This window comes from Melospiza georgiana, chromosome 4 (assembly GCF_028018845.1).
Source record: "Melospiza georgiana isolate bMelGeo1 chromosome 4, bMelGeo1.pri, whole genome shotgun sequence".
In the NCBI taxonomy this organism is placed as follows: Eukaryota; Metazoa; Chordata; class Aves; order Passeriformes; family Passerellidae; genus Melospiza; species Melospiza georgiana.
The window spans coordinates 40,437,404-40,452,475 of record NC_080433.1 but is presented as its reverse complement, the minus strand read 5'-3'; the positions used below and the strand labels follow the sequence as shown (position 1 = coordinate 40,452,475).

At 32.8% G+C, this 15,072-nt stretch overlaps 1 protein-coding gene across 1 annotated transcript in view; it reads left to right on the top strand.

Moving 5' to 3' along the window:
• The window catches only part of LRRIQ1 (leucine rich repeats and IQ motif containing 1), a 104,458-nt gene that overhangs the window by 81,785 nt on the left and 7,601 nt on the right, over window positions 1-15,072 (top strand). Inside the window, exons 24-26 of the mRNA XM_058023624.1 lie at window positions 2,369-2,492; window positions 4,033-4,090; window positions 8,882-9,002. Of these exons, the coding sequence (XP_057879607.1) occupies window positions 2,369-2,492; window positions 4,033-4,090; window positions 8,882-9,002 (303 nt within the window). The remainder of the gene's footprint in view (window positions 1-2,368; window positions 2,493-4,032; window positions 4,091-8,881; window positions 9,003-15,072) is intronic.

The window sequence follows — 15,072 nt, the reverse complement described above, 5'->3', positions numbered from 1 at the left end:
CATAATTAAATCAAAAAATGAAACTGCAACTAAGGAAAATTATTAAAAATAATTTTGGAAAGTAGATTGCCAGGTTGGAAGTATTTATATTTTTGTAAGCTTTATTATAGCTTATTGTATGTTCACCTTCTTTCAACCATTGCTGACACACAGACTCAGACATGAACTTGTAATATGGGTTTATCCCCTACATTGATTTCCCTTTTAATAGGGAAAAAGATAAAAACAATTTAGTGAATGCATAAATAATACAAATCATTTTAATTGCAAGACATATTTATCCTTAGAAAGATAGGAACACTGGGCTAACTTTTCTGTAAATACAGATAAGAAAAAAATTAAATATATTTTCTTTGGATATTATTCCTCATTGGAGAACAAATGTAGAAGGTTTAATCTCCAAATGAAGTGCTCTTAGGAGGTCACTCACAATGTGTCTTGTTTATATAAATCAGCATCTGTCTTCGAATGAAGAGCTATAAGGATACCAGTGGACTTGGAACCTATAAATTTTCAAAATTGAAAGATCAGATGACTGTACTCCTGAACCAGAAAGGCAGCATCGTAAATTTAGAAATTATAAATAGTCCCCACTTTAATAAAGGAAGCTGATGAACAGTGTAATTATCAGTGTTTTAATATTTGGCACTGATTAAATAATTCACTGCTTGACTTTTTTAGTCAGCCCTCACATGCTCACTTCCATAGATACAGTGACTGTCCATCCAAGATTTTCATTTTCTGTCTTTCTAAGGTGGTAAATGGGAGTTCTTTACATTAACTAAGGATAAATTCTTCTGCCTAAGTTCTAGTCTGTAAGTGACTAGCAAGACATATGTAACTTTATATTCTGGACCAGGACCTTGCCTTGAATACATTCAGCCTAAGGAATGGATTTGGTTTGAATAGAGACTCCCTATACTAAGACAAATAAACAAAAATCATTTGTATTTCAGACTATGAAATAAGCAGCTTTGATACTTTAACTTGAAAGCAATGAGCTGATGGCAAAGCTAGGTAAAATGCCAATGAGACAAAACCTGCATATTTTGCAGTTTATGCCAAGTAAATGATACACTTTAAATTTTAATTTAAATTTTAAAAATACTACATGTAATGTACCAAATCGCTTGAAAGGTGAATTGTTGAATATCCTAGAACTTCAGTTTATAATGTCAAAACATGAGTGAAAACTTGGCACTTCTGATATCGCCATCCCCACCCCTGCCATCCCTTTGGAGTTACTGGAAGTTAAATCATCCATAGTCAGCAAATGGACCTGATGTTAAGTCGTCTTTGCTGGTTCAAGAGTTCCTCTAAAAACCTTCTAGTAGCTGCCATATTGACCTATCAGCGAGCAAAGAATCTTTGAAAGAAAAAAAAGGAATAATTAGCAAAAGGATGATAACTCAGTGTTATCTGAAATGACATCAAAGAGAAAAAAACTAAATATTTGTACCAACTAGAAAAGGGAAAAGTTTTCAAATGTCTCGTAAAAGCCCTGAGTTGAAGGTGCTAAAAAGATTTAACCTAGAAAGTTTATGTATGAGGATAGAAAATTAAATATTATTCTAATCCGTTAATGTTGTCATGCAACAATGATGGCTCCTCTGTGCTCTGTTCTAATTCTGGTAGCCTCTTCCTGATGCTCCTTACCATGTCTGTTATTCAGCAGAATGATCCAAAAACTGAAGGATCTCCAGAACTGGACGTTTTGGGTTTTTTTCCCCATAATGTCACTGTTTTATTCTCTATCTTTAGATGCCATTTGTGATCCAAAGTAGGTAGTCATTTCTGAAAAATGATATCATAGTTGCAATTGCTTTGGAATCCAAATCAGAAATTGCCATTAAAATGTCTTAAACGTTGTAATAGACCACATCAGTAAAAGACAGATAAGAGTAATAAGATTGCCATGTGTCGACTCTTGCATATAATGGTGATTTGTTTTTTTAACCTTACAGATTGCTAAGTAGAATTGTTAGTATAAATTATTGCATATTTTAATTATGGATATACCACAATAAGCAACAATCATGGCAGCTGTGACAAGCAATATATGTATAATATATACTTCTATATTAATTTCATAACAAAGGATAGCTTCATTTCCCAATAAAATAAATTTATTCAGAAGGCTGATATTACATCTCAAAAGAGAAAACAAACCATAAAATAAAAACTAATATAAAAGTATTTCTTAAATATATCTGAAGAGATTTTAAATAGTTGGACTCTGCATGAAAGTGAAGTAATTGCCTTTTTTCTTTTCCAAGAAGTCATAGGTTCCAAGTTTATCTAGGAAATCTTAAAGAAAATGTATTTTAAAATAATGGTGAAAGACAGGAGTATGTCTCTTCCTCCCCAGGTAAAAAAATTTCTCAGCTGGATGCTACTTTAGATGAGAAATTACAGAGAAAAGACTTCACATACCAATGGCTTCATGAACAGCTTTTGGATTATGAAGCACCCAGTTCCAGAAATACAAAGTGGTGAGGTCATCGCCTTTAAATTAGATTTTTTATTTATTTGAAATTTGTCTTGTAAAGTGAAACCTAAGTAAATGGTTCTAAAACAAACATGGCTTTGCAGCGAGCAGACAGTACACCATATTTCCGGGTCCCAAATATGGCACCCTTTAGAACTGGCTTAGTAGTCATTGTATAGATACTTCTTCCACATTGAAATTGAAATTATAAAATGTTTAGAATCTTATCATAAGTAACTACTTAGATTTACTTTGGCAATGCAGTGGGTTTTAGAGTGAAAAGAGTGTAGAAAAAAGTGCTTATTCATCATGTATTTTATAATGCTATTGACATATATTATGGTTTTATGTAATTAAATCAACTGTAACATTAGCTACATTGTTAGATTTGATTAAGGAAGTAAAAAAATACCATTTTTTTAGGTAAAGAGTGTGTATTTATGTTTTGTCTTCAAAACATAAACCCAGCATTTACATCTTTATACTACACTGTACTAAAATGTTGTAAACATGTTCCTTCTGTGTTCAGTTTTGGTTATTAAACAGGTAAAATGTCAATACAATTAAGGAAAAGGTTCATATTGCCTAAACTAACATGAAGACGTAGTAAGTGTATTTTGGTCATTAATTCAATATAAGGCATTAGTTATCTTAATGAAGTCATTAGTAGACACAATGCCAAGCATCTCTAAGAAAACCAAACAAAGTGTCTGTAGGCAAGCAATGGGTTTAGTATATTAATTTTATCATTATTTTCATTAAAAATATATTTGCAATTAAATGGGCTGCAAATTGTTCTGTCTTGTGCAGAAAAATATGCCACATATCCTGCTTGTATCAGTGATTGCAGAAACTATATGAAAAACATGTTCCTTAGGAAATATTTGCAGAAATATTTCTCTTTTAGTCGTGATCCATAATAGAGGAATACTCAAAGTGTTTGTTTAAGATCATTTCCATGACTTTTAAATTGAATGAAAACACTGGAATACAACAGGTAATAATGTTTGAAAGTAAGACACAGAAATTTATAAAACAATTTTCTTAAATATTATTGTGCTACCTCTGCAGGTGTATGCTATGCTCTAGTATTTGTACTGACTTTTTTAAGGATCATGATATCATCTTTTAATTTGCCAAAAGTCCAACTGATGTCCCTTCAAACCTCATTGGTAGACAATTTAGAACAGCTTATATTCTTTTTCAGCTGAAAACAATTTTATTCCTACAAAAAGGAATATGAAATCTGACTTTTCTGCAATTTATTTCAATGCATACAAAAAGTCATGCTGGTTAGAATAGTTTGAGTGAATGTTCTATCATTTGAATAAACAATTGTTAATTATTTTTTAAATCAAGTACAAAAAATTAATAGTAATTGCTCTGATACTTTATCAGTTAATATTAATTTCCCTGGTATATCTTAATAACGAAATTATTTGAAATATTAAGCAAGATTGTTTCCTGAAAAGGATCTGTGCAGGTATTTTAGTGAGCCCAGTACAGTGGGAGTTACTGAAATTTCTGTTCTACATTTTTCCCAGTCGTTTTTTGCCCGAGTTAGATCCTGCGATATGCGACAACAGACAAGTACAACTTGTGGTAAGAATTTGTTTCTTTGTGGTATTTTGCAGAATTCAGGTATTTTCAATCCTTACCTGGTGTAAAAACAGGATACTTTTTTGGTTAATATAATTCAGTAGTGTTATCTCTGTTTGGCAGTCGAGTCGTCCCCTGATGGAGATCAGAATAAAATATTTTAGCAAAAAACCCCATATAGGTGCTTTGGGTTCTAGCATCATGATCTGACACTGAGTTTGTTTTTTAAGACATCAAATGCTACTGTGGGATTTTTAAAGCTTCTAAATCTGCATTTTAAAAAAAGTTGAAAAAAATTAAATATGGTTCAGTACCAACTACATTATTTACTGAAAATGTGTATGCTTGTAAATTAAACAACTTTAAATATTCTCAAATTCTATATATAACATACCTAAATCATTCTAATATGCTTTCAATTTCATTTACTGAAATACAGTAAGTTGGAATTGTATATTAATATGTTGACATTATTGAAAACATTCAATGAAGTCAGACTTACTCCTACAATTTCTTTTTTTATATTTCTTTACCTCTTAAAATGCCTCCTTCTCTTTTCATGATTCACTTTTTTTGCAGCATTTAAAAAAATTGGATTTTCTGAAACAGGTAGTCATGTAAGTTGGCGGGAGGGGAAAGATGAGCAATTTAACAATTTGAAGATTTACAAAATTGAAAGACTGTGTTAGAGATACCCAAAAGTTCCTTTAATAGCAAGCAGTTGTGATGCCTCCAGGCCAATGCATACTCACTCTATTTCTATATATATAGACTTTGCATTTTAATGCCATATTAGCAATATTCTTATTGATAAGATTTTGTACAGTGCAAAAAATGGGGCAACATTTTAGAAGCTAGGCGGAATTAGTATTTCATACTCATATACATGATGTAAAATATTGCATAAAAAGGATTTCACAGTTAGATTATGTCATATGCCTCATTTTGTTCTCTGATCAATCTTGCCCCTATCTAGCCTCTTCCTTCTTTAGCTTCACAACCTATGCAATTTGCATGTTTTGGAAATGATTCCATAAACTCCCATAAAATTCACCTTTGAAAAGAATTATTGTAAGCCTTACATGTTACTATTACTGTTTTCTTTAAGACAGATTTTGTCAAGTATTTTTCTCTGGCAAATGTGTCCAATTCTTCAGTTCTTCTAAAATCTAAAGGGCTGAAATTGTGAACAAACTGACTGTTGTGGGGTTTTATTGGTGGAGTCTAAAGCAGTAATTTGAGCAAATCATAATTTAATAATGTTATCTAAATTACATATGATATAATTATTGGTTGTCATAAGTGCACATAGGTAGATTGTGTGTTATTTACACTAAGCAGTTCTCTCCACAAACACTGCTGTAATCCCACAGTAGTATTATGTGGTGTGCCCACATAACTGGCAAAGTTATGGAATTGTCACAGCCTGTGCCACATAATAACATAACTGTTCCACATGAATGAAATACAGAGAAAAATGCAATAGAGGGTTCAAGAAATAGAAAATAGAATAAAATATATCTCTAATGCAGAAAGCAGTACTATACAGGCAGTGAAATAATGGTGTGGTTTGTACACACAGATGGCTGGAGAATTTTGGTTTTAAAATTTATATGAGTTCTCTTAAAGGTTGAAATGTGAACATGCTCCTACTGTTTTGGCACAGTAGCTTACTTTAAAAGTATGAAATCATGATAAAAATCAAGTTAAAAGCTACAATCATTATTTAAAAAAAAATACTTGTAAACTGAAAAAAATTGGAAAATATGTATTAAAAGCAAAGAGGGAGGTAGGAAGCATTAGGAGAAGAAAGCATTCCTGGGCATTTCCAGTAGTTTATTCCTATGCCATATGATTGAAACAATGAAGTTTTCTGATGTGCTAGACAATCCCTGCTTGTTATGTGTTCCATAAGCTTGCATTCTGAAAGTTTCATATAGTTTTCTAAATGATATTTGTGGACATTCCAGTAAATTGAGACTTTCTTTTTCATGGATACAAAATTGCATTTCAGTGGTTACATATAAACAATGAAGTCTTCTCACTGGGGATTATTGCTTTGTAGTAACCTGCTGTAAATCTAAGGCCTTATTATGTTAATCTTAGTAATTTTGATGATTTTTCTCATTAGTAATACCATTGAAGTGCTTAGGAAGGCATGTTTACAGTTAAAATTATTTTAAATGAATATGATTTTGTGGAATAGCCTGTAGGATAGACTTCCTGATTCTTCCTGTGTGAAGTTTAAGTTACCTACAGGGTTAACCCTTTCACTATTGATCAGTATCTTCAATCATTTATATGTAACTTGAATTCAAAAGCACCTTTTATCTCTGAAGGTGACAGAACATCTTGATAATTTTACCTAGAAATAGACAAATATACAGATTCAAAGTGTTCAAGGCAAAGATTCCTCCTGATCGATATTGATTTTCAATTAATTAATGAGAAAGGTTTGTGGTAGTAAAAAAATGGCCGCAGGTCTGAAGAGTTAACTATGGTGATCACTACAGATGGAAGTCTAATACTACAGTCTGAAAAAAACAGTGCCAGTATCTTAAATTTCTTCCAAAATCTAGTTCTAAATCATAAGCAAAAAAGGGAAGATTTTATTAGCTTCAGAGGACTTTCAATCAGCTTCTTTAAAAGGCCAAATTCAGTTTTCTCCAGTGATTAATACAACCTTAACTATTAGTCTGACTGTAATTGGGTGAAAACACATTTATTTGAAATAAAATAACGAATACTTTACATCAGAGATAAGATAGACATAGTAAAATCTAGCATAAAATCCTGAATATCATTGTCTACAAGATGATGAAGCCTTAGTTTCTGTGATGGTAGGGATTGGAAATAATACAGTGGAAGTGTTACGGGTATAAAATTTGTGCCTTCATGGCCACAAATCTTTGGGACTTGGAGCATTAAAAAGACTTTTGTAGTGTGTTCAAACAGGTTAGATAGAAATAAGGATGACCATTGCCATTGGTTTGAATCTCTTTGAGCATCACAATCATTGCATTATTTCTACTAATGAAAGACTAAAAGTTTTCAGTTTAAAGATTTTGAACATAGGAAGCTCTCACAAGCTTAAAGCAACTGCAAATATTAAGGTCAATAAAATAGAGACAATTGGCAGGATAAAACATTTTTTTTTCAAAGTTGCTTGTCGCTGCTGTGGAAGAGAAAATAAAATATTGATGTTAACAGCAATAATAAAGACTAGCTGTGCAAAGCAAAACTTTAAATTCTTCGTCATTAAACATATAAAAGGTAAGCATCAGAAAGCAAGGGATAAACTTTCTGTGCAGACACAAAGGGAATGCAATCACTAAGGAAGAGTGTAAAATCTTGGTATCTTTAGAGGTTTCGGTTTGAAAGTGCTTGGATTTTTTAATGAATTTTACATTAAACAGTGACTGAGTAAAGACAAGGAAATGAAACAGGTCTCCATTTCATCTGAGTTCTCTAAGTTAGACTCGACTACAAAGCCTGTCTGCATTGGTGCAGTGCTGCTTTTGGTACAGTGAGGTAGTTTGAACAGGAAGTCTGGAAATCGTCTCCTCCAGAATGGCCTGCAACTTCACAGTAACAGCACTTTGCTGAGGAAAAGGGAGCTGAGGGCTTTATGCCCCTGAGGAAGGAGCTGAGACCCAGTCTCTCGATACCTGGTTGAGCAGTCTTGCTACTACAATGTTAGGCAAAAGTTTAATGGCATTACCACTAGCAGTCTCTTCCTTTCCTGTAGTTTGTTTGGTAGTTTGTTTTTAAAAAAGAAATACCCAGTTAGATGCGTGGTTCTGAAAGACATCTAGCTCTACAGCCCAGAGAGAGGAAAGACTGAATCTGCTCTTCTGGACTTCACTTCTGAGCGTCCAAAGTCTAGAGGAGTAAATCCTTATGTTCAGTACTTCCAGCCAGCTGACTCGGGATTGCTGGGAATTTTGTAGACTGCTCATCAGCAGTGTCTGATCTTTCCCCATCATTGTTACTGGCCCTCGGTATCTTTTTATTTTCGAGGCTGCTTTTGTTGCTGAGCAGCTTTTCGTTTCATTCTTCAGAAAATGTGAAGTTGTTTCTGCAAAAATAACAATCTGCAATTTGCAGTGGGAGGTATCTTCCCGGTCGGTTTTTAAACTTTGCCCTACATGTTCCCAAAACAGCAATGCTAAAATGAAACACGATTTTCATTTTTCTTTTGTCATATTTGTGTGCAGGTAACATGCCTCATGTCAAAACATACCACCACTGGATGTCAGAAGTTTATAATTAATATAATTCTCTTGCCTAAAGTATAATTAAAATGCTGTCTGATGGTTATGGTTAATTAGCAAAAACCTTAAAAGATTAAATTACTCACTGGGCCCATGACTGATTGAAGTGATACGTGTCCTGGATAAAGCATAAATATTGCAGGAAATAATCCAATATGACATCTCTGGCATTCAACTATAACTTAAATTATAGACTGGTCAGTAAATGATCTTAAGCTGTTTAAGGTTTCATCAGCCCTCTGCGAGATTGATTTTCTTCAAAATTACTGTACTAAAATGTTTTCTTTTGTTGTTGCATTGACTCAGATCACAAACCACAATTTTAAGATCGGCTCTTATTTACAAAAATGCTTTGACATAGTGCATTTGTTCAGCCTAGGCAACAAAAAAGGATTGTGGTATCATTTTGAAGAAGGTTGTTTGACAGACCCTGTTTGTTTATTTGGAGTAATGTGAGCTACATTCAGAAAATGTTATATTTTGTTTCATGATTGTGTACATTCTCTCCCACTGCTTCCAGGCAAGCTCTGTAAGCAGAGAAGACATGGATTTAGACCTTGTTTCCATGGCCAGTGGAAGTGCTTTGACTGAGAACAGAGAAAAAAATAAGCTGCCACACAGACACTCAGCAAGATCCTCAAGTAAGTTATGGTTCTTTTCAATATCAGTATTAAAGATCACTTTAAAATGCTAAGTAGAACTGAGCATGCTTGGAATCCTTAATAACACATGCTGCTTATCTTTCTGTTGCTTTTTTGTCTAAAGCCTTTTCATGCATTTACTGCAGTTCAGTTTAAAAACTGTGGTGTCAATAGACTTTCCTCTTGTGATTTTAATGGGAAGTCCCCTGTGATGTGTCGTAGGTCTTCTCATGGCTGAGTCTTGAGAAGATTTTCTTTTCATTAAAGTATGAAAAAGATTTGGTTTTAATCTTCCTCTTATTTTATTTCCAAAAGAGCTTTGAAAAATGCACGTTTTATTACCTGAGCACCAGAACACATATCACAAATCAAGGCAGAGATTTCTGTTATGTTGATTACCAGTCATGCAGTAGTTTATGATCCCACTGAACTCACTACACCTCAGTATTAGAGGAGCCTTTTAAAGCTTGTATTTTTACCATTCTAATACCATAGAAGGTAACAAAAGACTCTATATGTAGAAAAAAAAACTCTCGAATGTCATAAAATTATAGAATTTTGTTTCCTGTCTTATTTTGTATAACATAACTGAAGAAATTTCAATATATTTCTGATAATATGACATACTCTATTTTTCTATTTGTGTACAATGTTTTTTTCAAATAAATAAAAACCTAAACCCCTCAAAAGCACATTACGGAAAATTTAAGCTGTATTAAAGAACTTTCACAACATTATCAAAATTCCTAAAACTTTTTAAGTAGTGAAGTTTCTTGAAATGTTGTCAAAATAGTAATCAGGTATTTAATATAATTTATATATATAAATTGCTGGATTTACTTCGTGATTATGTTTTCATATATGCTGAATTTCCACTTTCAATTAAAAAATTAAAATTCAAGAAAAACATATAAAAACACTTGAAATCTCTATTTTTCTGACATACTTTGTAAAGACTTTGGAATGAAGATTTATTTACATTACTTCCCCATAAGCAAAAAATACAGTGACTCAATATGTTTGTGCTTATTGATTTGTTTTACATTCCTAAAATTAGATTACATAAAATTTATTATCATAGTCTAAGTTAATTGTACCAATGGAAAAAAATGCGTTATTCTATCTTTGTGCCTGCCATCTTAGAAAAGAACAAATTGTGTCCTTAGTTTTCTTGTTTCTCTCCATTGGCTAGTGATGAAGCCACACCATTTAAATTAGATGAGATTCCTAACTGCTAAGATCCTGAATTTAGGTGAGATAACTCTAAACTACTGATGTCAATGACAAGATTGTCATTGTATTCATGTATCCAGAATAGAATGTGTCTGTATCTTGAATAATTGAGTCAAATAGTATACACTGCATTCATATTAGTGTATAACTGTTGTTTAGGCTGTAACCCATATTGTAACTCCATCCAAAAATAAATTAATATGAACTCTTGCCTGTGTGAATCTTGGAGAATGGTTTTTTCTTAGGAAAATAAAAAAGTGCCATTGCATTATACCTTCAAGAAGGAGAGATTAGGAAGGGAGCAGGAAAGAACAACCAACTGGCAGAGTCATAAATGTGAGGGAGCGAGGCTGGAGAGACAGAGAGTTTATAATGTCTGCTAATCTAGGTATGCTTTCAAAAAATACATACTGTGCCCTACCTATGTATGCATTCTTATTTCAATAATCCAGGAACGAAGGAAAAAAAAAGCCCAGGTGTTATGTCTCTTTAAATATGTTTCTGCATATGTGTCTTTATAAATATTAGCACCACGGACTTAAGAAATTAAACAGTGATGATACATTCAATTGTATCACTTCTGATATATAAAATCACATATTAGTCACCATTTTACATTTGGTATGCAGTATAGAAACATGTTTATTACATTTTTTCTCTTTGCCAGAGTCTGTTGCTTTTCAATTATCAGAATAAATCATTAGCCCCATGATATCTTTAATCTGAAAACGTTATAAATTTGCCTTTGCTAAGAATATATTTGTTATAGAATGATTTCTTATTCTATAATGTCTCTTGGTTTTGCCTTCTGAATAGTAAATGAAGTTGCCTAGGAACTGTTTCAGTGATTTAGTAGGTGTGTTCCCTTTGAGTTAACCTGAAGTTGTATTAGATTGTTAAAAAGATGCTGTGTCCTTAGAGGTCCTGTCATTTCAATAAATTCCTAAATCAAGTTCTTGTACCATTTTTTCAGAAGATCTCAACCTCAATGATTTGACAAGCTTTATTAATAAAATATTATTGAGTTCACTTTCCAACATCCATAGTTGTGGCTGTTCCTCAGAATTCAGTTATTGTTAGGAATCAAGAGCTGTTATTTGGGAGTATCATACACATTCCTTATATATAACTTGTAATTTAGAAATTGTATCAATAAATTGTTGAGATCTTAGAGACTGAAAAGTAAAGTCTAGAAATACAAAATAATGGATTCTTAAATAGTAAAAAATCCTGCTCAAATTCATGTGATACGGAAATAAAACACCTTATATATATATATATATAGGGAAATGTATGAATTATCATGTCTTTGTTAAGACAAAACATACTACACTTCAAAATTATAATCTTTTAATTTCCCGGGGATTTTAGAAAGGCTGAGTCAAGATTTTAAGAAATATTTTGTGAACTTCCCAACTTTAATGTTCTTTCTATAGATTTTTTTTTTTCCAATGGCACATTCTTTGAATTCTGAATTAAATTACTTTAAGTTTTTTAAAAGCCAAATTTCCTATTTTTTCTGAAAAATTTGGATGGGATAGATTAATCCTAAACTAATTTAATTCTCTTCCTTGACAAAGCTAAATTAATTAAGTAATAAAAGGAATGCTTTTAACATAGAATATCTCAGTTTAAGGAAAGCATTTGCTTACTTAAAAGTATTTGATTTGCTTCCCTGTTACATGTTCAAAGGGAAAACTAACTGTTCATTAAATTGACCAAATGTTTTAAAAAAAAGTATAACCTAAAGAAAGAGTAGCCATTGTTCAGCAGGAGTAAATAGTTATCTGTCTAATTTAGGACTTTGCTTCTGTTAATAGCCAGTATGTTATGATCTAAGAACAAACTTAAATTATGTTCCAGAAGGAATATAATATTCCTTCACAGTTATTGCTTTATGCTCCCTAGTAACTATTTTTTCTTTTCTATTTCTTGAGGTTATTTTTTGGGGTGGGGCTGGTTTGGGGGCAGGGGGTCTGAGCATTCTTTGCAATTTTTGTTAACTCCATAAACATTGGTGTGAATTTCTGGTTGTAGTTTTTGTCTTAATTCTTTCCTGAACACTAGTACTTTAGTCAGCATGAAGTTGCAAAATAGGCATAGAAATATTTTGCAAGATTTAGAGGATAAGCATTTTCTGTACTATCTAGAGAGTATGAGTTTTTTGCATATCCTAATATCTAATTTGTGAGTAGGCTATGACAATCAACCACCTTCTATCATCCTAATCTGTTTATGACCAACCAGTGTTGGACATATAGATGAGTCTCCTACATATTTTACATTGTCTGTCATCATAATTTTGTGGATTTTTTTTCCTCTGCAAATTTAAACTTCATTTGCCTTATATTTGCCTTGGAAACTGCAATCTCCTGACCAAAATTTGAAAGTGAAATGTAATGGGAGCTGTGCCTCTAACTTTTATTTGAAATACTGCCCAGAATTCTTAATTCTTCTCTTCCCTGAATTTGAGCTTTTCAGGAAGCCTCTGATATCAGTAAAACTGCTTTCCAGGAAAACAAATTAAATAAATTAAAACCTGAACCTTGTAATTCCTTTATTACCCTTAATTCAAAAAATGGACCCATGTATATTTCCACTAAAAAACATTTATCAGTTCTAGTTCTCCAGTAAATTCACACTTTATATTCTGCTACTCAGTGAAAATAAATTAATGTCCTTTAATTATACCTTTCTTACAGTGAAGTCTTCCAACTCAGAAAAAAACACAGTAGCTTTTATTGCACTTCCTTCTTAAATCTTGCTCAATCCTTTTTGCTCTTGACAGAGCCCACACCTTGATTTTTTTTGCCTTCCTTTCTTTCATGAGATTGGTAGAAACCCTTAAACTTTGTTATAAGCAGTGTATAGTACAGCTTCACGTTGGAAAATTCCTGCTTTCCTGTTCCTTTCTTCCCAGCATCACTATTGTCTATATATTCTAGTTCAAGGACTACTGTCTTTCATTTAGGATTTGTAAACTATGAATTTGCTCATGTTTTACCAAGGGGTTTCTTGTGCATATTTCTTTCATACATATGTATTTTTCTCTGTATTGGTTAACTATCAAACAACATATACCTAATCTTTTTGAACAGCCTACAAAATGACATCTTAAAAGATGCTGCTTAATTGACTTTGAGGTTGCATATTAAAAAATTACCTAAATGCGGATTTTAAAGGCATGTAGAACTTGCTTTCATTGAATTTAAGAGGCTAGGGAGAAAAAATAATACAAGAGCTCATGTAATTTCATCATCTGTGCTTCCAATTACGAAAATAATTCAAGAACAGATACACAGAGGCCTATTCTAAATTTTAAGTCCTTAATTTTAGCAGCCTCATACTCTTCTACTAGGGTTTGGGGGTCCTTCAGTGTGGATTTTTTTTTAAGAGAAACTAGCTTAAAAAAAAATCCTGTTCGAGATATTGGCTTATAGTTCACTTAGATATCCATTTAGAACCATGGAATCATTAGATCAACAATAAGTATTTCTGTCCTATGATTTGAGTAAATAATAACAGTTTTATGTTTCCTTTGCTGTGGGGTGTTTTTAAGTAGATTCAAAAATATTCTCAAGTCAGTTCACTGAAAGGCCCAGTAGTTTATGTTTGGCTACTTCACGAGATTGTTGCACTGGATGGTAAAGATGTGTCTATAAGATCTTTTCCAAGGCACTCTTACTTTCCTTGCTTTTTCCTTCTAATTTGACTCTTTTTCATTGCTGTTTTTTCCACAACTGTGCTCTATAATCCTTTCTTTTACTATGAATGGTTCTTCTTTCTCTCCTCCAATTTATTGCAGCCCAAGTTTTCTCTCCCATCCACTCTTCTTTCCCACATATGCCATCAAGTCTTCTGTTTGTTTCTACAGATCCCGGTCTGATTACTTTTTTCCCCCTCTCACTCTCTGTTTCGTTTTGAATCCAAACTATGCCTGACATTATTCCTCAGATTCATCTTCTTCTAGTTTAGACTTCCTCCAAATATGGCCTGGATTAGTGTACTGTTTAGGCAAATCTTAAATCCAGTCTCTTAATGTAGTTATTCTTTGTGTTCTTCCTCATTATTACCGGTATTTTTACTTCTTTTAATTATGTTAATTATGAGAGTTAGGAACCATCTAACGCCCCATAATCCATCTTCTTTATTCCTACAGTTTCCCTTTGCCAATTTACAGTTTTCTTCTTCTCCATGTTTTTCTCCCTGCTCTGTGTCAGTCTCTTTGTCAAGTCATTCTAGTCTCTTGTGCCAGCTGTGCCAGGGCATTATTTACCAAGTTAGCTTTAGCTCTCTCACCTTGATTCTGAATCAGTCTCATTTCTCTCTCAGATTTTCGTTGCAGCCCTTTGCCTCTTCCCTCAGTCTTCTTCCTGCAGGAGTTTTGATTCTTACCCTCTCCGTGGTTCCTGTAGCTATTCTCCATCTGCCACAGACAGCATGAAACGAGCAGGCTCTTAAGTTCCCTGACTTAGCACCATTATGTTTAAGAACAGCCTTGCTTAGGTCCATGTAATATCATGGAAAAGCATGTTTCCATACTGACTGGTATTTTAGTGAAAATAGACCAAAAGATCAAGAATTCCTTCTCTGATCATGGAAAAACTTCAATTCATATATACTTGATCCAAATTTGGACATATCCTAAAAGGAAGGCACTGTTATTTGGTAGATTTCAGATGTCTGCAAAGGGCAGCTAAATATATTATGTATTCTCTTAGAAGTGACCAACCTTTTGGAAAATTTTGGGCAGACACTCAGTTTCATCCTAAATGGTAAAAAGTGGGGAAATAGATAAGGAGCTGAAACACAAAATAAATATGGAGCTTTAATAAAC